This window comes from Heterodontus francisci, chromosome 8 (assembly GCF_036365525.1).
Source record: "Heterodontus francisci isolate sHetFra1 chromosome 8, sHetFra1.hap1, whole genome shotgun sequence".
NCBI lineage: Eukaryota > Metazoa > Chordata > Chondrichthyes > Heterodontiformes > Heterodontidae > Heterodontus > Heterodontus francisci.
Window position 1 is genome coordinate 16,538,929 of NC_090378.1, and position 25,488 is coordinate 16,564,416.

The 25,488-nt window shown below is 44.6% G+C and overlaps 1 protein-coding gene across 5 annotated transcripts in view; it reads right to left on the reverse strand.

Moving 5' to 3' along the window:
• Nucleotides 1-3,833: 3,833 nt before the first annotated feature.
• Nucleotides 3,834-25,488, reverse strand: part of ak5 (adenylate kinase 5) — an 82,862-nt gene continuing 61,207 nt past the window's right edge. For 4 of the 5 annotated variants that reach the window (XM_068036700.1, XM_068036703.1, XM_068036702.1 and 1 more), the window contains 6 exons: nt 23,558-23,600; nt 22,112-22,147; nt 16,621-16,778; nt 8,214-8,312; nt 6,526-6,717; nt 3,834-4,280 (listed from right to left, as the gene is read on the reverse strand). In XM_068036700.1, the coding sequence (XP_067892801.1) occupies nt 4,161-4,280; nt 6,526-6,717; nt 8,214-8,312; nt 16,621-16,778; nt 22,112-22,147; nt 23,558-23,600 (648 nt within the window). In that variant the 3' untranslated portion in view covers nt 3,834-4,160. The remainder of the gene's footprint in view (nt 4,281-6,525; nt 6,718-8,213; nt 8,313-16,620; nt 16,779-22,111; nt 22,148-23,557; nt 23,601-25,488) is intronic. The other variant, XM_068036701.1, reaches the window with a different exon arrangement.

Here is a 25,488-nt window from a genome sequence, read left to right on the forward strand (position 1 = left end):
AGTTGTTATCTCTGGGTTGTTGCCTGTGCCACGTGATAGCGAAGCGAGGAACAGGGAGAGAGAGTTGAACACGTGGCTGCAGGGATGGTGTAGGAGGGAGGGTTTTGGTTTCCTGGATAATTGGGGCTCTTTCTGGGGTAGGTGGGACCTCTACAAACAGGATGGTCTTCACCTGAACCAGAGGGGTACCAATATCCTGGGGGGGAGATTTGCCAGTGCTCTTCGGGGGGGTTTAAACTAATTCAGCAGGGGGATGGGAACCTAAATTGTAGTTCCAGTGTATAGGATGTTGAGAGTAGTGAGGTCAGGGATAAGGTTGCAAGGACGCAAGAGGGCACTGGCAAGCAAGAACTTGGTTTAAAGTGTGTCTACTTCAACGCCAGGAGCATCCGGAATAAGGTGGGTGAGCTTGCAGCATGGGTTGGTACCTGGGATCTCGATGTAGTGGCCATTTCGGAGACATGGGTAGAGCAGGGGCCGGAATGGATGTTGCAGGTTCCAGGATTTAGATGTTTCAGTAAGAACAGAGAAGATGGTAAAAGAGGGGGGGGGGGGGTGTGGCATTGTTAATCAAGGAGAGTATTACAGCAGCAGAAAGGACGTTTGAGGACTCGTCTACTGAGGTAGTATGGGCCGAGGTTAGAAACAGGAGAGGAGAGGTCACCCTGTTGGGAGTCTTCTATCGACCTCCGAATAGTTCCAGAGATGTAGCGGAAAGGATAGCGAAGATGATTCTCGACAGGGGCGAGAGTAACAGGGTAGTTGTTATGGGGGACTTTAACTTTCCAAATATTGACTGGAAATACTATAGTTCAAGTACTTTAGATGGGTCAGTTTTTGTCCAGTGTGTGCAGGAGGGTTTTCTGACACAGTATGTAGACAGGCCAACCAGGGGCGATGCCACATTGGATTTGGTACTGGGTAATGAACCCGGCCAGGTGTTAGATTTAGATGTAGGTGAGCACTTTGGTGATAGTGATCACAATTCGGTTAGGTTTACCTTAGCGATGGGCAGGGACAGGTATATACCGCAGGGCAAGAATTATAGCTGGGGGAAAGGAAATTATGATGCGATTAGGCAAGATTTAGGATGCGTAGGATGGGGAAGGAAACTGCAGGGGATGGGCACAATCGAAATGTGGAGCTTATTCAAGGAGCAGCTACTGCGTGTCCTTGATAAGTATGTACCTGTCAGGCAGGGAGGAAGTTGTCGAGCGAGGGAGCCATGGTTTACTAAAGAAGTTGAAGCGCTTGTCAAGAGGAAGAAGAAGGCTTATGTTAGGATGAGACGTGAAGGCTCAGTTAGGGCGCTTGAGAGTTACAAGCTAGCCAGGAAGGATCTAAAAGGAGAGCTAAGAAGAGCGAGGAGAGGACATGAGAAGTCATTGGCGGATAGGATCAGGGAAAACCCTAAGGCTTTCTATAGGTATATCAGGAATAAACGAATGCCTAGAGTTAGATTAGGGCCAATCAAGGATAGTAGTGGGAAGTTGTGTGTGGAATCAGAGGAGATAGGGGAAGCGTTAAATGAATATTTTTCGTCAGTATTTACAGTAGAGAAAGAAAATGTTGTCGAGAATACTGAGATTCAGACTACTAGGCTCGATGGGATTAAGATTCACAAGGGGGAGGTGTTAGCAATTTTGGAAAGTGTGAAAATAGATAAGTCCCCTGGGCCAGATGGGATTTATCCTAGGATTCTCTGGGAAGCCAGGGAGGAGATTGCAGAGCCTTTGTCCTTGATCTTTATGTCGTCATGGTCGACAGGAATAGTGCCGGAAGACTGGAGGATAGCAATTGTTGTCCCCTTGTTCAAGAAGGGGAGTAGAGACAGCCCTGGTAATTATAGACCTGTGAGCCTTACTTCGGTTGTGGGTAAAATGTTGGAAAGGGTTATAAGAGACAGGATTTATAATCATCTTGAAAAGAATAAGTTCATTAGCGATAGTCAGCACGGTTTTGTGAAGGGTAGGTCGTGCCTCACAAACCTTATTGAGTTTTTCGAGAAGGTGACCAAACAGGTGGATGAGGGTAAAGCAGTGGATGTGGTGTATATGGATTTCAGTAAGGCGTTTGATAAGGTTCCCCACGGTAGGCTATTGCAGAAAATACGGAAGTATGGGGTTGAAGGTGATTTAGAGCTTTGGATCAGAAATTGGCTAGCTGAAAGAAGACAGAGGGTGGTGATTGATGGCAAATGTTCATCCTGGAGTTTAGTTACTAGTGGTGTACCGCAAGGATCTGTTTTAGGGCCACTGCTGTTTGTCATTTTTATAAATGACCTGGAAGAGGGTGTAGAAGGGTGGCACGAAGGTCGGTGGAGTTGTGGATAGTGCCGAAGGATGTTGTAGGGTACAGAGGGACATAGGCTGCGGAGCTGGACTGAGAGATGGCAAATGGAGTTTAATGCGGAGAAGTGTGAGGTGATGCACTTTGGAAGGAGTAACAGGAATGCAGAGTACTGGGCTTATGGGAAGATTCTTGGTAGTGTAGATGAACAGAGAGATCTTGGTGTCCAGGTACATAAATCCCTGAAAGTTGCTGCCCAGGTTAATAGGGCTGTTAAGAAGGCATATGGTGTGTTAGCTTTTATTAGTAGGGGAATCGAGTTTCGGAGCCACGAGGCCATGCTGCAGCTGTACAAAACTCTGGTGCGGCCGCACCTGGAGTATTGCGTGCAGTTCTGGTCACCGCATTATAGGAAGGATATGGAAGCTTTGGAAAGGGTGCAGAGGAGATTTGCTAGGACGTTGCCTGGTATGGAGGGAAGGTCTTACGAGGAAAGGCTGAGGGACTTGAGGTTGTTTTCGTTGGAGAGAAGGAGGAGGAGAGGTGACTTAATAGAGACATATAAGATAATCAGAGGGTTAGATAGGGTGGATAGTGAGAGTCTTTTTCCTCGGATGGTGATGGCAAACACGAGGGGACATAGCTTTCAGTTGAGGGGTGATAGATATAGGACAGATGTTAGAGGTAGTTTCTTTACTCAGAGAGTAGTAGGGGCGTGGAACACCCTGCCTGCAACAGTAGTAGACTCGCCAACTTTAAGGGCATTTAAGTGGTCATTGGATAGACATATGGATGAAAATGGAATAGTGTAGGTCAGATGGTTTCACAGGTCGGCGCAACATCGAGGGCCGAAGGGCCTGTCCTGCGCTGTAATGTTCTAATTCTAATTCTAAAAAAACTCCCTAAACTCCCCCTGCAGGACCTCATCACTCTTCCTGCCTATATCATTGGTACCGATGTGCACCACAACCTCTGGCTGTTCACCCTCCCCTTTCAGAATGCCCCCTGTCCGTTCAGAGGCATCCTTGACCCTGGCACTGGGGAGGCAACATACCATCCTCGAGTCCAAGGTGCTATATAAATGCAAGGTCTTCTTACTTGTGAGGATTAAAATGTTGCACACTCCTGCATTTGAGTTGCCTTAAGAGTTTTAACATTAATTGGGCTGAGTGGTTTCTCGACTAGTTTCAGTTTTCTAATTAGTCATGATTTTTAATTATCTTTTGGCCTACTAGGAGCTCTCATGGATTTTGGGTAGGGGCGGAGTGTGTATATTGTGCTGAACAAGGTATCACAATTACATGGGACAGGCTGGATGGACCCAAGGGTTTGTCCCCTATCAGTCAACATTCATAGACTTTAGACGCAGTCTTGGGATACAGACAGATAGATATTTTATTGCGGACTTAAATTATCACTCTCGACAAAAGCTTTATGCAGAAGGGTAGAAGATAGAATCAAATAGAGACCAGTAAAAGGGGGAATGTATAACCCCTTGTGCCTTCTAATGGTCACCATTATCAATTGAAACAGTAAGACAACGATTTTAAAATAGCATTTAATAAATTCACAGCCACAAAAAACTTTTTTTCCAAATTTTCTTTTTTAACATCGTACAGTGAATGTGGAGTATTCTTTGATCAAGCTTTGAATTACCCTTCCTAATATTCTCAGCATCCACTTTAGCCTGATTTCCCCCCTCAGAAGTGACTTGGGGCATTTTTCTACATTAAAAGTGTTGTGTAAATGTAAGTTATTATAAGTAGATGACTTTTTCAGAGAGCCAGCATAGACCCAATGGGCTGAATGGCCTCTTCCTGTGCTGTAATATTCAGTGATTCTAACACTCTATACTCAGGTGACCTGGAAATTCATTTCTTTCTACACAGGAATTCATCCAAAGCCTTGTTGCTTTTGCTGCTGTCTTGAATAGAATTGATGGCTTCGCAGATCTGATGAAAGACTTTGTCAGGTGTTTCTTCTGCATTTATCTGTTAAAACAGAAGGAGTTACAGTTTGTATGATTCAAAGACATAAAATTCAAATTTTATATCTGTACGTGCTCATTTTCCTGTACAAGTCAGTGGACAGCAACTGAGCATGGAAACCCTGGTTGTTTGTTCACTTTTCACCCACAGAGGTAAAGAGAATGGAACTATAATTGATAACAATACAGGTAGTTGTTACTGCCAACTTATTGCTATCTCAGAAAAGACACTAGTTGTATTTCACCATGAGTTTAGGGAAAGTTGCCTGCAGTAACTTTGAGTGGGGGTGGGGGGGTCGGGGTGGGTGCTGGGGGGGGCATCATGGGACTTGTGCAAGATAGCATAAAATGAGTGGTATTGAATTGGCTGCCATTATACGGCCTGCTTAATTTTCCCTTCTATTGGCTTTGCTGGAATGAAAATTGGACCTGGTCCATAATGGACAGCTACTTCAATAGCGCCCATGCTTTCCCGTCTCCCTCAATTAAAATTAACACCAACAACAACACCACCCCCCCAATTACGTGCCATCTTGTAACAGAACCTCATCCTCAGTGGTCAGACCCCTCTCTGGGTCGATAGGTTCAAGCCCACACCACAGACTTAGTCACAAAATTCAGGTTGATGCTTCAATGCAGTACTGAGGAAGTCCTGCATTATTCCAGGTGCAATTGTCTGAACAGTGTAGCATTGTTCATGTTAGGTGTCAACTGTGCCTCAATGTAGTGCTCTTGCCTCTGCGTCACAAGGTTCTGGGTTCAAGTCCAACTCCTGCGCAAAAATCAAGGCTGACGCTTCAGTGCAGTACTAAGGGTGTGAAGCACTGTTGGAGATGATATCTTTTGGATGAGACAGTAAATACAGGCCCCATCTGCCTACTCTGGTGGATGTAAAAGATCCAATGGCATTATTTCAAAGATGAGTCGTTCTCCCCTGTGTCCGGGCCAATATTTATCCCTCAATCAACATCACAAAAAATTAAAATAAAAGCAAAATACTGCAGATGCTGGAAATCTGAAACAAAAACAAGAAATGCTGGAAATACTCAGCAAGTCTGGCAGCATCTGTGGAGGGAGAAGCAGAGTCAGCGTTTCAGGTCAGTGACCCTTCTTCAGAACGGAAGAAGGGTCACTGACCTGAAACGTTGATTCTGCTTCTCCTTCCACAGATGCTGCCAGACCTGCTGAGTATTTCCAGCAGTTCTTGTTTTTTTTTATCACAAAAACATTATCACATTGCTGTTTGTGGGAGTTTGTTGTGTGCAAATTGACTGTTGTGTTTCCTGTATTACAACAGTGACTGCACTTCAAAAATACTTCATTGGCTGGAAAACGCTTTGTGACATCCGGCGGTCTTGAAAAGTGCTTTATAAATGCAAATCTTTCTTTTATATTGGTCGGGAGGCCCTGAATTTCTTAATTTAATAGTTTAGCTCAGTCCTTTTCCCTAATCTTCTGAAGGCATCATCTGATTAAATAAAAGGTAGAACACGACATGATTATTCTGACTGGTGACGTATTATCCCTTTTCATACATTTCTTTCAAACAATAATCCCCCGCATGTTTTGCACTGTTACAGATGCCGTCTTTCAGATGCGATGTTAAACCAAGGCCCTGTTTTCCCTCGTAAAAGATCCCATGGCAGTATTTCAGAGAAAAGCACGGGAGTTCTTCCCAGTGTTCTGGCCAACATTTATACCTCAACCACCATCACTTAAACGTATTAACTGGTTATTGTCACAGTGCAGTTTCTGTGTGCAAATCGGCTGCCATATTTCTTGCAATACAACAGCGACCAAACTTCAGAAATATTTAATTGGTTGTAAAGTACTTCAGGATGTCCAGACGTCACCAAAGGCACTATCTAAATGCAAGTCTTTCAGTGTGGGTGTGGTAATTCCCCCTTCATTGTACCCTGTGTGGATTCAAGAGCACAAGAAGGAAAAAGCATGGTTATGGTGAGGTTAAAGACTAGCCACTTACATTTTGCCTGCTCTGTTTTCCCATGCAAACAAGAGTTTAGGCTACAATTTAAGGCAGCAAAAAAAAAACTCTCTCAGACACCTAAAAACAGGTTATCTGGTCATTATCACACTGCTGTTTGTGGGATCTTTCTGTGTGGAAATTGGGTGCCACTTCGCTGACACACCCACTGGCTTTACTTTGAAAAAGTACTTAATTGGCTTTGTGACGTCCTGTAGTTGTAGAAGTAGATATGTAAAAGAAAAGCAACTCTTACGAAGTGTACCTTACGTAAAAGGTTTTCCGTTTGGTACTTTTCAATAACTGGCTGAGCCTCCGAGAGGTAGGCCTCAATCCTTCTGGCGATGCGCTCGGTGTTGTCATTGATCTGGTCACTTGTTTGAGTAGGTTTGAGAAGCCTCTGTTTCATTGTGTCCGTGGAGCAGCTCATGAAAAGCACGAGGCTGGGCCGAGCTATCTGAGGGAAAAGAAAGAATGGAAAATTCATTTCAAGAAGAATGAACAAAAGACTTGCATTTATACATGATCACCCAACATCCCAAATTGCTCTATAGCCTATGAAGTGTAGTCACTGTTGTAATGTAGGAAACACGGCAGCCAATTTGCATGCAGTGCCCTTCCCAAATATGGTGATGAGATCATGACAAGATAAGCCATTTTAGTGATGTAGGTTGAGGGATAAGTATTGGCCAGGACACCAGGGAGAATTCTTCTGTTTGTTTTTATTCGTTTTGTGGGATGTGGGTGTCGCTGGCTATGCCAGCATTTGTTGCCCATCCTGAATTGCCCTTGAACTGAGTGGCTTGTTCGGCCATTTAAGAGTCAACCACATTGCTGTGGATCTGGAGTCGCATGTAGGCCAGACCAAGTAAGGATGGCAGATTTCCTTCCCCAAAGGGCATTAGTGAACCAGATGGGTTTTTACAACAATCGACAATGGTTTCATAGTCACCATTAGAATAGCTATTCATTCCAGATTTATTGAATGAATTCAAATTCCACCATCTGCTGTGGTGGGATTTGAAGCCATGCCCCCAGAGCATTAGGCTGGGCACTGGATTACTATTCCAGTGACATTGCCATTACCTCCCCTTTTAAAATAGTACTGTGGGATCTTTTACATTCATCTGAGAGGGTAGGCAGGACTTTGGTTTCATGTCTCAGCTGAAAGACAGAACCTCTTGATAGTGCAGCACTCCATCAGTACTGCAAGAGATAGCAGCCTAAATTATGCGCTCAAGTCTCTGGAGCGGGACTCACACTCACGGCTTTCTGACACAGACAACAGTGCGACCTGCTGAGTCACAGCGAGCACCTTTTTATTCATTCATTGCCATTATTTTTCCCGTTACACTTCGAAAGTATAATTCTTACCAAAGAGAAAGATTGGCTGAAGAATTTCTCTGGGTGCTGCATGCAACATGTGCTGTTACCGGGTATGCTTGTGTAGTGGTTAAGGGTACTGGATGCTGTGAGTTCAAAGCCTGTCATGGCCAGTTGTGAAATTGAATTCAATGAATCTCGTAACTTACGGGCTGGCACCAGTAAAAGTACCATGAAAACTGCTGGATTGCCATCTAAAAACTCAACAAGTTCACTAATCTTCAGGGGAGAGAACCTGAACTACTGGAGTCCCACTCTACATTATTGTCTTTTAATGCCCTCATGGAGACTTGGGATAGGTGATTGTGTCTTTGCGAGTGTTACGTGCATTCCAAGAACGAATAATAAAACATCATGAGACTTTCTGGTAGGAATACCAGCAAGAGGAATACTCTGCGAAGGGCAGTCACATGTTGCTACATGTCGTGCCGACAACAATGCTACATCACGATTTTGAATGATTCCCCAATGTCCAGTGTAACCTCCCCCACCCCACCCCCTGTTCCCCCCCCCCCCCCCCCCCACCACCCCGTTCCCATTTGGTGGGAATGGACAGTTATGCCTACTCACCTTCTTCTCAAATTCTTCTGCCTGCTTCACTTCCCAAGGATAGTCATCAATTAAAATCCCTTTGATGTCCATGTTCGAGTTCATGGAATCTTTCAGTATCTCCGGAACAAAACAAAGTAGAGGTAAAAGGTCAGTGGTATAATCAAATGACTAACTTCACAGGAATTCTGCTTGTAAAGTAATCCCCCCCCCCCCCCCCCATTATTTTGTCCTCCGCTCTTGAAGATTCTGACTCTTGCTGAATTCCAGTTCTATGGGAGTTGCCAACTCACCATACAAGTGTTTGTACAGTATCAGCAGGCCATTTGGTCATGGTGTACATCACAGCCAAGCCTCTTCATGTTAAGAACACAAGATGGAGGGGAGCAGGAGTAGACCATACGGCCCGTTGAGCTTGCCCAGCCATTCAATATGATCATGGCTGATCTTCTGCCTCAACTCCACTTTCCCGCCTGCTTCCCATATCCCTTGATTCCCTGAGAGACCAAAAATCTGTCTTAAATAAACTCAATGATAGAGCATCCATAACCCTCTGGGATACAGAATTCCAAAGATTCACAATCCTGAGTGAAGAAATATCACCTCATCTCAGTCCTAATTGATCGACCCTTATCCTGAGACTACGCCCCCATGTTCTAGATTCCCCAGCCAGGAGAAAAAAACTCTGTTTCTACCCTGTCAGACCCCTTCGGAATCTTGTATGTTTCAATGAGATCGCCTCTCATTCTTCTAAACTCCAGAGAATACAGGACCAATTTGCTCAGCCTCTCATCATAGGACAACCCGCTCATCTCGAGGACCAATTTAGTGAACCTTCGCTGTAACACCTCCAATGCAAGTATATCCTTCCTTAAATATGGAGACCAAAACTGCACACAGTATTCCAGGTGTGGTATCACCAAAGCTCTGTACAATCGTAGCAAGACTTTATTCTTGTACTCCAATCCCCTTGCAATAGTGGCCAACATGCCAGTTGCCTTCCTAATTGTTTGCTGTACCGGCATGCTAGTTTTCTGTGTTCCTTGTACGAGTACACCCAAGTCACTCTGAACATAAACATTCAGAAGTTTCATGTCTTTTAAAAAATATTCTGCTTTTCTATTCTTACTACCAAATTGAATAACCTCACACTTTCCCACATTATACTCCATCTGCCTCCTTATTGCCCACTCACTTAACCAGTCTATGTCTCTTTGAAGCCCCTTGGTGTCCTCCTCATAGTTTAAATTCCCACTTAACTTTGTATCATCAGCAAACTTAGATAATTACTCTTGGTCTCTTCGTCTTAAGTCATTAATATAGATTGCAAATAGCTGAGGCACCAGCACTGATTCTTGCAGTACTCCACTAGATACAGCGTGCCAACTTGAAAATGCCCTGTTTATCCCTACTGCTTCCTGTCCATTATCTAATAATCCTCTATGCATGCTAATGTATTACCCCCATCTTTGTGCACCTTTATCTCATGTATTAGCCTTTTGTGTGGCACTTTATTGAATGTCTTTTGGAAATCCAAGTATACCACATCTACAGGTTCCTCTTTATCCACCCTATTAGTTACATCTTCAAAAAAACTAATAAATTTGTCAAACACAATTTCCCTTTTGTAAAACCATGTTGACTTTGTCTGATCATACTATGATCGTCTAAGTGCATGGTTATGACTTTCATAATAATAGATGCCAGTATTTTCCTGACTACTGATGTCAGCCTAACTGGCCTGTCGTTGCCCATTTTCTCTCTACCTCTTTCTCTTATCTAAGGAGAACACCCCCAGCTTCTCCAATCTATCCATGTAATTGAAGTCCCTCATCCCTGGAATCATCCTCGTAAATGTTTTCCGCACCCTCTCTAAAGCCTTCGCATCCTTCCTAAAGTGCGGTGCCCAGAATTGAACACAATACTCCAGTTGAGGTTGAACCAGTGTTTTATAAAAGTTCACCATAACTTCCTTGCTTTTGTACTCCATGCCTCTATTCATAAAGCTCAGGATCCTGTTTGCCTTTTTAAATACTTTCTCCACCTGCCCTGCCACTTTCAATGAATAGTGCATATACACTCCCAGGGTATGTGTACAAACACTAGGCTTATGTGCCCTTAAGTATAGAAAATTAAGGGGTGATCTCAATGAGTTGTCTAAGGCATGTCACAGACTTGTAATCATTTTTTCTCCTCAGATTAAAAACAGGGTGTGTGCCTTTAAGACTTTATTAAAAACAGTGCACCTCTAAGGGAGAGAAAGTTCCAGAGACACAGTGTGCCACAGCTGCATTTTTGTTACCCTGGGCAACTGCAGGAGAGAGAGGTCATATGATGCAATGTTTCCATTTAACTGTGTGTAAACCAGGCAGAAACGGGCTGAAACAGGTTAGTTTTGAAAGACTTTCCAGCGAAGCGTACTGAAGAGAAGAAAGCTGTCTATTTCCTCTCAGCAAAAATTCTATAAGGAGCTACAAGCCAAGTTAATTCCCTGAGTAAAGAGGAAAAGCCTTTTTCAAGATACCATTTGTATTGCTGTGCTCATCATTCAAAGAACTGTTTAATGCCTACTGCAGCCGAAGAATTGAATGCCTATCTACTGAAGGACTATTTTCATCAAATCCATGTGAAGACTTCGAGTAGTAGTTGATTATTTTCACATTAGACGACCTCATCCACCAGGAACGAAATCCACAAAGACGTTAGTTTATTTATTCTGAAGAGACAGCTTTTAAAAATCGGTTAACTACTGTTATTTTTGAGTGTATGTGTGTGAATGGGAGGAATTAGATTAAGATAAGACGTTATAAGGTCTTTAGGATTGGAGTTATCTTAGTAGTGTTTAAAATTTAGTTTTTTAATAAATAGTTAATTTGTTGTTGTCTAAAGATACCTGGCTTGGTCTGTTCATTCCGGGTGTTACTGGAGTGTTTGATTTGGCTGTTTTCTGATTGGGTGTGAAAGCTAAATAATATACCACGACCTGTGAAGTGACGGGACTGAATTGACAGTGCGTTGCTCCCACCGCGGTCATAACAGGCCATTAAAGGATTTGATAGGGTAAAGAAAGAGAAACTATTTCTTCTGGTGGGGGGGGGGGGGCGCTGGTGGGTGCATAAGGGGACATAACCTTAAAATTGGACCTAGGCTGTTCACGGGTGATGTCAGGAACTACTTTTGTTAGGTAAAGGCACTGTGGGATATAGAACCAAGGTAGGTAGATGATAGAGCAGCCAGGGTCTAATTAAACATCGGAACAGGCTTGAGGGGTGGAATGGCCTATTCCTGTTCCAGTGTTTCAACGGTGCAGCACAGGTCAGGAACCATATCTGGATCCTTCTGATCTCAGCATACACCAAACGTTACATTGACCCGCTGGACCATTGGGATTGAGTAAGTAGTTTAGATCAGAAAGCCATTGCAACTTACATGTGTTGTAATGCAGCACAACCTTTTCAAAGACCAGGAGAGTATTCACACTATAGCATTACTGACACTGCCTGAATCCAGTTTGAGAGCCCAACCCGATATCAGGAACAAGCGAAATGGGACTCCCCGGAAGAGAGTGCCTCACTAATATACTTTTCACCCAATTTACACACAAGTTTAATTATCTCAGCTTCACACAAATACTAAGTGCGGGATTTTAATTCATCATTGAGGATGGGAAGAGGGTCAGGCAGTCACCTAAACTCACCCCTTGGGTTGGCATGCCACTTCCCTGACATGAAACCGGCATGCTCAGATTTTCACGGAATATGGAAAAGGCAACCTGCCCATGCTGATTAAATAACCACTTAAAGCCCTTAAGGAGTTTGTCAGCTTAAGGGCCACACTGGGATTTTCCTTCCGAGGGGTGAGGTCAAGTCCTCGTTGGAACCACGACAGGAAGGTGGAGGTGGTGCCACAGTGGGGAGTGAGCTGGAGCGGCGGGACAGAGGCAGGAGGCAGCATTGAACAGGGAAGGCTGAGAGATGACCCTCAATCACTAAGTTGTGCTTAGTGCTAAGTATCATCCTCCATATCTTTGCAATTCTTCACAAGGGCTTTTGGGGGGTTGGGGCAGGGGCAGTGGCCATAGTCCAATGCCAGTGAAAGAAGGATGTAAGGGGAAATGGGATCAGGCTTCTCTAGGTTTTCTCCGACCAGCGATAAGGAGCAGCATCTGGTGGAACAAGAGCAGACCCCGAGGTAACAGGGCCAAAGGGACGGGATTGCTCTGGAGTCTCCACCAAGCACACCTCTCAAAATCACATTCCATCACTCTGCCAACTATCACTTCCCATTCTCTCTCGTTTCACCAACATGAAATTGAAGCACACAAGTCAGCCTGAGCACAACAATCTCCCACCTCTTTATCATGTAACAGTTCACCCAAGTGACCCACAAAATGACATTACAGACACACTGGCCTCACCTGACAGCTACTCCTATGAGTGCCTCCCCATGACTGAGGATGAGGTGGAGGCAGACTGCTCACTAGTGCCTGTCCAGGACTGCGATGCCCATGGTGGTCATCCTCGGCATGGAGTTGCCAAGGGGAACCACCTTCAAAGGCTACTGTGCTGCCAAAGCTGCGGGACCAGCCTCTATCACAGGGCATGCCTCTACAGATGGTTGGTAGATCAGAGGGACCATGTTGGAACCCTGTGAGGGGTGGCCCCCTCATCACCATCAGTTGCCTCCTCAACCCTTTCATGGCACCCTTGACCACTGGAGGGGACCACCAGCTAGGGTGCAGCTGGCATCCTCTCCATTGCTCTTTCATGCCATCAGTGCCACTGAATGAGACATGCATCCTGTGGACGTCAGTGCACAGCTCCTGCATCTGCTCTGAGTGATGCCACATTTGGCTCTCCATGGGGGAGCTCATGTTCTCAAAGCACTGAGACATTGTAGAGCACATAAGATGAATGGATTCCTCCATTTTTGTCCCAATACTCCACACGCCTCAGGCAACTCCGACATGTGGGCACACATCTGACCCTGGTTCTCCAGGTCGAACAGCCTGTTTCATGATTCCTAAGGCACTGCATGTCTGCTGAGCAGGGCTGCACCTGTCCTCTATCCTCCGAGGGGGACCGTCCACAACCAGCTCTGCCTCCCCCAACTGATGTTATGTGCGCTAATACCATGCGAGGACCCACCGAGGTGCAAGTATCTGCGCTGGTGGAGAGTGTTCTAGAAGGATTTGACAGTGCAGGCTCTGAAGTGTCTTCCTCCACTGGCTCCTCTGGGATTTGCAGTCTTTTTTTTTTCATTTGTGGGATGTGGGTATCTCTGGCTAGGCCAGCATTTATTGCCCATCCCAAATTGCCCTTGAACTGAGTGGCTTGCTAGGCCATTTAAGAGTTAACTACATCGCTGTGGGTCTGGAGTCACATGTAGGCCAGACCAGATAAGGACATTAGTGAACCAGATGGGTTTTTACAACAATCGACAAGGAATTCATGGTCATCATCAGATTAGATTTTTAATTCCAGATTTATTAATTGAATTCAAATTCCACCATCTGCTGTGGTGGGATTCGAACCCATGTCCCCAGATGCTTGGGATTATTAGTCCAGTGACATTACCAATACGCCACTGCCTGCTCTGTCTGTAGGAGATTCCTGCTTCTCCACCCTAGTGTCCCTGTGGATGCTCTGGCCACATCAAGGGCCAGCTCCTCAAAACGCATCAGCACTGCGAGCTGGGTCACCTCACCGCCCAGGTGTGCCCTCTTGTTCTTAAAAGTGTTCAGCTCCCTTTTAGCCTGCAAGATGAAGAATGATGCCATGAGGACAATGCCTCCCTCCATCTCCACTTGCAGCTTCTCTTTCACATATGGCATTGCAGTCTGCACTCCAGCCTCCTGACACTCAGGCTCTGACCCATACTTATGGGTCATCAAGGCTCCTGAGCACACCCCCTCCCATGGTCAGGAGAACTCATTGCATATTCTTCATCCATTCTACTTCAAAATGTTTAGGCTTCAGTTCTGGTTTTGTAATATGTGGTTCTCCATATCTGAATCCCTCCAATCAGGTTTCCGCCCCTGGCATAGAACCGAAACAGCTCTTATCAAAGTCACAAATGACATCCTATGTGATTGCGACAATGGTAAACGTTCCCTCCTCATCCTTCTCAACCTGTCTGCAGCCTCTGACTCAGGGGTTGACCACAGCATTCTCCTTCAATGTCTTTCCAGTGTCGTCCCTTCCCATCCTCAATATTAGCGAGGCAGTCTCTTCTCGGGAGTCCCATTTCACTTCATCCTGATATCAGGTTGGGTAGGTGTAGAGATCAGGGAGGGGGATTGTGATATATTTGAACATATTAGCATTGAAAGGGAGGAAGTATTAGCTGATTTAGCGGACTTAAAAGTGGATAAATCCCCAGGCCCAGATGAGATGTATCCCAGGCTGTTATGTGAGGCAAGGGAGGAGATAGCAGGGGCTCTGACACAAATTTTCAAATCCTCTCTGGCCACAGGAGAGATACCAGAGGACTGGAGGACAGTGAATGTGGTACCATTATTCAAGAAGGGGAGCAGGGATAAACCAGGTAATTGCAGGCTGGTGAGTCTAACAACAGTGGTAGGGAAACTATTGGAAAAAATTCTGAGGGACGGGATTAATATCCACTTGGAGAGGCAGGGATTAATCAGGGATAGTCAGCATGGCTTTGTCAGGGGGAGATCATGTCTAACAAATTTGATTGAATTTTTCGAGAAGGTGACTAGATGTGTAGATGAGGATAAAGCAGTTGGTGTAGTCTATGTGGACTTCAGTAAGGCTTTTGATAAGGTCCCGCATGGGAGATTGGTTAAGAAGGTAAGAGCCCATGGGATCCAGGGCAATTTGGCAAATTGGATCCTAAATTGGCTTAGTGGCAGGAAGCAGAGGGTGATGGTCGAGGGTTGTTTTTGCGAGTGGAAGCCTGTGACCAGTGGTGTACCGCAAGGATCGGTGCTGGGACCCTTGCTGTTTGTAGTGTACATTACTGATTTAGATGTGAATATAGGAGGTATGAATAGTAAGTTCGCAGATGACACGAAAATTGGTGGTGGCATAAATAGTGAGGAGGAAAGCCTTGGATTACAGGACGATATAGATGGGCTGGTAAGATGGGTGGAGCAGTGGCAAATAGTTAGGTGCTTGATGGCTGGCACAGACACGATGGGCCAAAGGGCCTGTTTCTGTGCTGTATAACTCTATGACTCTATGACTCTCAAACTAGACTCAGGCAGTGTCAGTATAAAGCAAGCACGCTAATGCTATAATGTGAATACCCTGAGCTGGGTGGGACTGCTCTCACCTGGTTTCTTATCTATCTAATTATAGCCAGAAAATCACTTGCAATGGCTTCTCTTCCAGCTCCCACACCGTTACCTCTGGTGTCCCCCAAAGATCTGTCATTGGCTTTCTCCTATTTCTCATCTACATACTGCCCCTCAGTGACATCTATTGAAAGCACAGCGTTAGTTTTCACACGTATGCTGGCGACAGCTCCACCTCACCACCACTTCTTGACTCCTCCATTGTTGTTAAATTATCAGACTGCTTACCCGACATCCCGTGCTGGATGAGTAGAAATTTCCTCCAATAAAATAGTAGGAAGACAGAAACCATTGTTTTTGGTTCCTACTTCAAACTCCATTCCCTAGCTACTGACTCCATCCCTCTCCCTGTCAACATTGTGAGATTAAGGCAGTCTGTTTGCAACCTTGGTGTAATTTTCTACCCTGAGATGAACTTCTAACTTCATATTCGTGCCATCACTAAGACCACCTATTTCCACCTTCGTAACATTGCTTGACTTCACCCATCTGCTGCTGAAACCCTCATTCATGCCTGTGTTACCTCTAAACTTGACTATTCCAACGCACTCCTGGCTGGTCTCCCACATTCTACCCTCCATAAACTTGAGGTCAGCCAAAACTCTACTGCCTCTGTCTTAACTGGCACCAAGTCCCGTTCCCCTATCACCCCCGTGCTCGCTGACTTACATTGGCTCCTGGTCAAGCAATGTCTTGATTTCTCATCTGTGTTTTCAACTCCCTCCATGGTCTTGCCCCTCCCTATCTCTGTAATCTCCTTCAGCCCCACAACCCTCCAAGATACCTGTGCTCCTCTAATTGTGGCCTCTTGAGTATCTCCGATTTTAATCACTCCACCACTGGTGGCCGTGCCTTCAGTTGCCAAGGCTCCAAGCTCTGGAATACCCTCCCTATACCTCTTCGCCTCTCCACCTCATTTTCCTCCTTTAAGACGCTCCTCAAAACTGACCTCTTTGACCAAGCTTTTGGTCATCTGACCTAATACTCCTTTAGTGGCTCGGTGTCATATTTTGTTTTATAATGAAGCACTTTGGGACGTTTTATTACCTTAAAGGTGCTATATAAATATAAGTTGTTTTTGTTTCGGGAAAGCTTGATTTTACTCACCGTTGGCACCCCATGCTCCATGGTTTCTTCTGTCTCTTTTCTCCTTTCTGGCCCAACTGCCATTGTGCTACGTCGAAAATCTTCTGCGGGTAGTTGGGTGAAGCCAAACTCTGCTGCTATCCTCTCACACTGAGTTCCTTTCCCTGAGCCTGGACCACCTTAAAATAACATTTTGGCATACAATATATGAATAGGTAAAAAAAAAAATTCAATCATGGGATGTGAACATCACTGCATCACTGGCAATGCCAGTATTTATTGCCCATCCCTGATTGCCTTTGAGAAGGTGGTGGTGAGCTGCCTTCTTGAACCGCTGCAGTCCATCTGGTGTAGGTCCACCCACAATGCTGTTAGGGAGGGTGTTCCAGGATTTTGACCCAGTGACAGTGAAGGAATGGTGATATAGTTCCAAGTCAGGATGGTGAGTGACCTTGAGTGGAACTTGCAGGTAGTGGTTTTCCCATGCGTCTACTGCCCTTGTTCTTCTAGGTGGTAGAGGTCACAGGTTTGGAAGGTGCTGTTGAAGGAGCCTTGGTGAGTCTTGTATATGGTACACACTGCTGCCACTGTGCATGGTGGGCGGCACAGTGGCGCAGTGGTTAGCACCGCAGCCTCACAGCTCCAGGGACCCGGGTTCGATTCCGGGTACTGCCTGTGTGGAGTTTGCAAGTTCTCCCTGTGTCTGCGTGGGTTTTCTCCGGGTGCTCCGGTTTCCTCCCACAAGACAAAAGACTTGCAGGTTGATAGGTAAATTGGCCATTATAAAATTGTCACTAGTATAGGTAGGTGGTAGGGAAATATAGGGACAGGTGGGGATGTTTGGTGGGAATGTGGGATTAGTGTAGGATTAGTCTAAATGGGTGGTTGATGTTCGGCACAGACTCGGTGGGCCGAAGGGCCTGTTTCAGTGCTGTATCTCTAATCTAATCTAATCTAATGGGTGGTGAAGTGAGTGAATGTTGAAATTCGTGGATGGGATGCCAATCAAGTGGGCTGCTTTGCCCTGGATGGTGTCGAGCTTCTTGAGTGTTCTTATTCAACAAGGCTGTTATACAAATGTCTGCAGGGTCAACATTCGTTACATGAATGGCCAAGCCGAACAATGTAAACTCGGACACAAAATGATAAAATGACGGATATTCACTGTTTGCCATGTTCCCACTCATGTAGTCTGTGTTGTACGATTGCCTTTAAGAATGACGCCCCTTTAAGATCTTTATATGCTAATGAGCTAAGTACCAGGATGCAGTCATGTGACTACAAGCCTGAGCCACTCTGCAACTGTAACACCTAGAGGAAGGTTGTGTAAATAGTTAGCTCTGTACTGTATAATAGTTTAGCTGTAACAAACCTGGTTGAGATCTTCAACCAACTTGAATCCACACATCTCATCTATGTTGCATCAGACAACACAAAGAACTCATTATATGGTGGCAGCTGGGGTGAGAAGCCAAAGTCTAAGATTGAAGACCACAGGTGAAACAGCTGTAAAAATTACCCTTCCTGCAGCCAAAAGAGAGAAGGTTCCACAGAAATACTGGCCCAAACAGTAGAAAGAAAACAGGAACTTACCTCCAGCCATAGAGACAGAGCACAGAATGACAGGCTGCAAGTAAATCAGGTGAGTCATGTGCCAACGGTTGAGGAATCCCAGTTAAAAAGAAAAAGCTCTGAATTGCTTAAAAATAGATTTTTTGCAAAAACCCCATGTTAAAAAAAATGGGTAAAACCCAACTCCTTTCCCAGACTTATCCAGGTCAGCGCCATTACAGGAGGCACACGATAGCAAAAAGCATGGGAAACCTCCAATCACTGCAAAGCCAAAGTTTAAAAAAGTCTTTAAATCACCTGAGCACGAAGAAGAACTTTCACTCACGCAGCCACAGCTATAAAAATACCAGTAAACCACTTGAGCATGAAGAATATAAACAAATTCTAGCAAAAAACTATTGAACTGCCTAGTGAACAGCTGTGTAAATAGACAAGCTTAAGTGTTGCAAGCAAGATAAACACAGAGCACTGCAAAATACCTGCTCTTCTCCATCCAGGCAGCTAGTCTAAATAACAGAGAATTTTTTAAAGGGGAAGCAGTGCAAAGTCACAGAACAAGCCTTAAAACAAGTTCTAAGCAGAAGAACAGCAGGAAGATAGATACCAAATTTCTCAGCATGAACTGGAAGACCATTGATATCCTATCCAAGTTCAAACTTTTCAGAGAATGCAGTTATTCTTCACAGACCAAGTAACTATAGAACCAGAAAAACAAGCTGTGAAAATACTAATAGTAGTTGGAAATGAGGGATTACACAGAATCAATACCTCTGGCTTATTTGAAGAGAACCAGAAAGATCCTGCAGAGATATGGAAAGTGCTAGAAGATCAGCTCCAATTAAGAGTGAATTTTAGAAGTTACCGCCTGGAATTGATGTCCTACAGGCAACAGCCACAGGAATCAATAGACCAGTTTGTCAGTAGATGCTGCAGTAAGGGCAATGAATGCGACTTCAGAAACTGAGCTGTCAGACCGAATAATGGAGCTGGTGATTGGATCAACACCCATTGAAGCATTTAGACAGACCTCTTGGGGAGAAAGAAAGGTCACAGCACTAATGTGCTGCTAGAAGATGGCAGAAATACAAAGCCATTGTAGCTGTAAAACAGCATCTGCAAGCACTACGTGCAGCCAACAGTATCGGCACGGTAACCAGGTCGAAAAGAGCAAGCAAGCTGTGTGGTAAGTGTGGTCTGTCCTACTCACTGAAAAATTGTCCTGCATTTCAAGACTTGTGCAAGGTGTGTGGTGCAAAAGGACACAGGGCCGACCTATCCAAGAAACCTAGCTCCAGAAATCACAGTGGGATACAAGTAAACAGATGACAAAACAGACGACAGGCACAGCAACAGGGCAACAGCAGCAAGGAGAAGGCCTGAGATCTGCATAAATGCAAACTCATGCATGAAGTCACCAGCAAAACAGATCTGAGACAAGAAGATGAACAGGTGTTTCAACAGGTGAACCTGATGCATCGTGTTGATGAAGTCAAACAACTGGAAGCTTTCACCACTATTAACATCGTGTGTCCAAAGAAAGTTGGAAAACATACACTCAGGATTAAGTTTGACACCCGAGCGAGTGCAAATATCTTACCAGTCCAAATCCTGAAGGATATGTACTGGAGTCGTTGGAAATCAATGATACAGCGACAACTGCCAAGTTACCTGTAAATAATGGGTCACCCATCCTTTGCAGTGGCACACTCACATTGCAATGCAGCTATGGCAAGTCAGCAAAGAAACCACAAATATTCTACCTGGTAGACACAAGCAGACCAGGAGCGGCAAGACTACCAGCATGTAAGGACCTCAACATCATAACGATCCACAAAGTCACCAAGGCACCCATTACCGCAGAAGAGACCAAGGGTACCCGCATTGATTCACAGTTCCTCCAGGATCTCAGTGATTCTGGTTTGTAGAGTATCAGCCTCTTCTCAGAAACGCCACACTAAGAGAATGAAGATCCAAAAATCAGATGGTGAAAGTTCTTTGTCAACAGGCAGTATTTCTTTGCGCTCCAGAGACTCAGAGGAAGAGATTGGTGTTGTAACCACTGACAAGCAAAGGCTGGCAGTGGAGAGCATTGCCAAGGGGAAATTTCCAAGGACTGGAACCTGCTCGCAGACTCTGGTCAGCATCAAATGATGCAATCTGGAAACATAACACCACCGTGACTATGCCATGCCTTAATTTCTGCTCTCTAGAAAACTGCCAGCACCAAAACGAGCCAGAATGGACAGGTACCTCCATAAGGCCAAGTACTCCTTCCCCAACAAGTCCTCAACCTTGACCACCACCCTCACCCCCCCCCCCCCCCCCCCCCCCCACCCCAGGCCTTCAGACGCAAAGGATGAGGAGAGGTGAAGGATGTGCAATGTCCTGAAGAGGCAGAGGAGGAATGAGTTGAAGAATTGTCTGTTGGCTCTTTGAGATGAGGAACTTTCCAAGAATGACAAGGCCTCAAAAGTGGTCATCTTGAGAAAAGTAGCAGAGTATATTAGCAGGCTGAAGGCAGGGCAACAGAAACTGAATGCAGAGAGAGAGAAACTTCAGAAAGAACAGCAACAGATGAGACGCAAATTCTCTGACACACCACCAATACGATAAATGAAATCTTAAGCTTCTGCACGTGTAAAGTTCATAATCTCCATCCTTGTGTAAATAATTTTGATGATATCTAATTTTATGTGTTTTTACTTGTAGCATTTGAGACTTTTCTTTGGTAAAAAGGGGATGTTGTATGATTGCCTTTAAGAGTGATGTCCCTTTAAAGATGAGTATGCTAATGAGCTAAGTACCAGGACACAGTCGTGTGACTACAAGCCAGAGGAAGGTTCTGTAAATAGTTAGCTCTGTACTGTATAATAGTTTAGCTGCAATAAGCCCGTTTAAGATCTTTAACCAACTGGACTCCACGCATCTCATTTATGTTGCATCAGACAACATAAAGAACTCATTACAATCTGGAGCAGAACCTGCTGTGTTACTGATAGAAATGTTATAACTATCAGTGCCCCAGAGCTATGCGGTATTGTATTCATAATGAACGTGTCAGTACATTCATGTGAAACCCTCTGTTGTTTCACTGTAGGTGTTACCCTGTGGGTGAGGAAGCATCTTAGTTAAAATAGCAGACAAACAAGCTCATTAACACATTCATCCCAAGGAACATAAGAAAAGAATTTGCATGTATATGGCAGTATTCCCTCCTCCCCTCCCCCACCCTCTCGCCCCATTCATAAACGGTGAGTGATGCGTCCAAAATCCCAGTATCACAAACTGTGGCATCTGTTCTACTACATATTGCAGGTATGTACTTGGGGTAGAAGCAATCATTAGTTGCTTTGCTAGGCTCCCATTACTCAACAGCCATGACAGGCTGTGCTATCCGAGATGGTGGCACATTCACATCAAAGTTAATAGTTTACATTGCAATTGATTCACAATATATTTATTTGAGGTCAGATGGATTGAAGAAGAACGTCTTTCAGATGAGACGTTAAACCAAGGCCCCGTCTGCCCTCCCAGGTGGACATAAAAGATCCTACGGCCACTATTTTGAAGAGCAGCATGCGAGTTCTTCACTATGTCCTGGCCAATATTTAACCCTCAACCAATGTCACTGAAAAAAATCCCAGATCATCTGGTCGTTATCACACTGGTATTTGCGGGATCTTGCCATGTATAAATTGGCTGCCACATTTCCGTACAACGTGAAGAACTTTGGGACATCCTGAGGTTAAGGCACTATCCAAATGCAAGTCTTTCTTTCTTTGCGTTATAATGGTCGATTATATCCCTGCTATACTCAGCAGCCTGCATCTCACCAAGTAACAATGTGTTGGTAGGTATAATTAGCCATCCCCAGCTATAGAGGGGTAGGGGTGGGGTGGGGGGGGGGGGGGGGGGAGCCCATGCTGTAAGTGCTACTTACCAACAACAAAGATGATCTTGACTTCCTTCAAAATTTCTGCAAAAAAAAAATTGTTTGTAAAAATTGGTTAGCAGACATGACACAGAAGCTGTGTTTCTGAACTTTCTTCGTACCTCGGATTCTGTGGCTGAGGCAAAAAAAGTAAAGCATCAAATAGAGCAGAAAGCCAGTTGTTCTATTTGAGTAGTTTCATGTTGACCACACTTCAGTCCGTGGTTGCATTTTAATGCCAAATTCCTGATAAGAGAGACATCACACCATTTTTACTAAATGCGTTAAGCATAGAAGATTAAGGGGTGATTAAGATGATTACAGAATTTGATCGGGTAGATGGCGAGAAAGAGTCCAGAACAAGGGGGTAATAACCTTTAAAGTTAGAGCTAGGCGGTTCAGAACTGATATCAGGAAGCACTTCTTCACACAAAAGGGTCGTGGAAATCTGGAATTCTCTCTTCCCCCAAAATGCTACTGAGGCTGAGGGTTAACTGAAAATTTCAAAATTGAGATTGAATGAATTTTATTATTTAAGGGATCTGGAATCAAGGAACTCCTGTTCTTATGCACTGGGCTATAGACATACTATAATCCAATAACCACTTGGAACATCCTGAGGTTGTAAAAAGACAGAAACCTCGATCCCCTCCCGCCATTCAATTTTTGATTATGGCTGATCTGTATCTCAACTCCATTTAACCTGCTTTTGCTTCATGTTATTTGATGTCCTTACCTCAAAGAAATCTATCAATCTTTAGTCTTGAAAATTTCAATTGACCTAACATCCAGCATTTTTGGGGGGGGAAGAGATTTTCAGATTTCGACCACTCCTACGCAAAGTTCTCAGCCCATGAATTCTTTTAAAAGTGAGTTAGATAGTTGACGGGGAATGAGAAGAGTGGGATTTGTGTTGATGAGGGGAGAAACATCAATACAGATTTCATGATGAATGGTCTGTCTGTACTGTAACAATCTATGCTCCTTCTACTTGATCTCATTCTACCCCCAGGTTGTACAAATTGTGGCACTCCTCACCTCCCCTCTGTCTTGTCTTCCTCTTATAATCTTTTGCAACTTAAATCTGGGCCATCGAATCACCACTACCTGATGAACTTTGCTGTGTGTGTACACCTTTAAGAAGTGTGGCTACAAGACCATGTTAGTCATGTAAGAGCAATGATGTAACGTACCACCTGATTCTGAGTGATTAGCACTCTCGAAGAAACACCTGTACAGTGAACATCTCAATGTACTAGCTGCTGTACCGTTACTCAATAAGGAAGCCACAGTATTGCGTTACTGATCCCATCTGGAGTGGTCAGTTTTTGTGTACAGTCTCTACTAACACAGAGGTTCAAGCAACATGCAACAAACCTCATTTCTTCTGCAACCTGGGTGGCATGCTGCACTACAAGCCTTGACCTAGGATACAAATTTAAAATCAATACTAACCTTCGATTTTTGTATCTTCAGATGTTACGGACTGGTTATCCATCTGCCAAACACAAAGGTAAAATGGAAAATCTTATTGAAATGTATGTTACACAGGATTTGAGTCATACAGTTATTGCAGGCTATCATTTGTCATTTATGCAGTTTGAGCTGAAGCAAGCATTAGCCTCAAGCAAAGACTTGAGTATCACAATACAGCAATCAAATGGGAGTGTACCTATCACTGTGAATATTTGCAAGGCCATTGCAGTGTATTTACACTGTAGTCTGGGGAGGGATGCACTTCTGTGATGCAGCAAACAAAAAAAACCACAGTCATTATTTTAATAGCATGAACACCATTGGGAGCTCCTGATCCTTCAGGAGTCTTCACACTCTGTTAGATTGGGTGAGGTGGGTGTTGGGCTGGATGAGGCAGGCACCTAGCTAGGCGTTGGGCTGGGCAGGTAGACATCACGCCAGGTGATGGGGATGTCATTGGACGCCAAGTTGGCCGAGGTGGGTGTTGAGTTTGGATGTTAGGCTGGGTGAAAGAGATATCAGGCTGGGTGAGGTGGGCACTGGGGTGGGTGAGCAGGATGTCAGGCAGGTTGAAGGGGGAACCGGATTGGGTATGTGGGGGCGCTGGGCTGGACGAGGTGGGTACCAAGCAATGCCACTTAGGAGAGGTGCCAGTGCCTGTGGAACCTGGACCCCAACTCAACTTAACACCTTCAGGAGAGGTTGGAAGGAAATGAGCAAAAATTACAAATTATCCAGATTTTTGCTTCTTTAGATAGGGGATTAAAAGAAAGTGATCATCTGGGCAGGTGTTGATGTATTGAATGGGCTCTTCTGGCAGCATTGATCTCTGGATCTATAAACCAATATTTTGGTATTTTGGTATTTTGGTGAGCTTCCGGTTGCTTGCCATTTCAACACTCCCCCCTGCTCTCATGCTCACATCTCTGTCCTGGGATTGCTGCAGTGTTCCAGTGAACATCAACGCAAGCTCGAGGAACAGCAACTCATTTACCGATTAGGCACACTACAGCCTGCCGGACTGAACATTGAGTTCAATAATTTCAGAGCATGACAGCCCCCCATTTTACTTTCATTTTTAGTTATTTTTTCTTCCTTTTTTTAACATTCTTTTTTACATTTTTTACAATTTTTTTTTGCATTTATTTCATTTCATCTTTGTTCAGTTCGCTTACCCACTGTTTTTTTCAGGTTTGCACTTGCTGCTGTTCAATATTCAGTGTATTTACACCTAATCTGTACTAATGCTTTGTCTTTCAACACACCATTAACATATTGTTTGCCTTTGCTCCGTGACCTATTGGTCAGCTATGTGGCCTGGTCCAATCTAGACCTCCTTTGTTATCTCTTGCCCCACCCCCCACCTCACTTGCTTATAACCTGTGACTTTTCTAATATTTGTCAGTTCCGATGAAGGGTCACTGACCCGAAACGTTAACTCTGCTTCTCTTTCCACAGATGCTGCCAGACCTGCTGAGTGATTCCAGCATTTCTTGTTTTTATTTCAGATTTCCAGCATCCGCAGTATTTTGCTTTTATTTTGGTATATAAAGTTCCTCGCTCCTCAAGGGACTAATAGTACAGTAATGGCAGGTCTTGCAGTATAATTATAAGAGCAGGTCAGAGGCTAGGAACTCTATGGCAAGTAACTCACCTCCTGACTCCCCAAAGCCTGTCCACCATCTACAAGGCACAAGTCAGGAGTGTGGCGGAATACTCTTCACTTGCCTGGATGGGTGCAGCTCCAACAACACTCAAGAAGTTCGACGCCGTCCAGGACAAAGAAGCCCACTTGATTGGCACCCCATCCAGCACCTTCAACATTCACTCCCTCCACCATCAATGCACAGTGGCAGCAGTATACAAGATGCACTGCAACAACTCACCAAGGCTCCTTTGACAGCACCTTC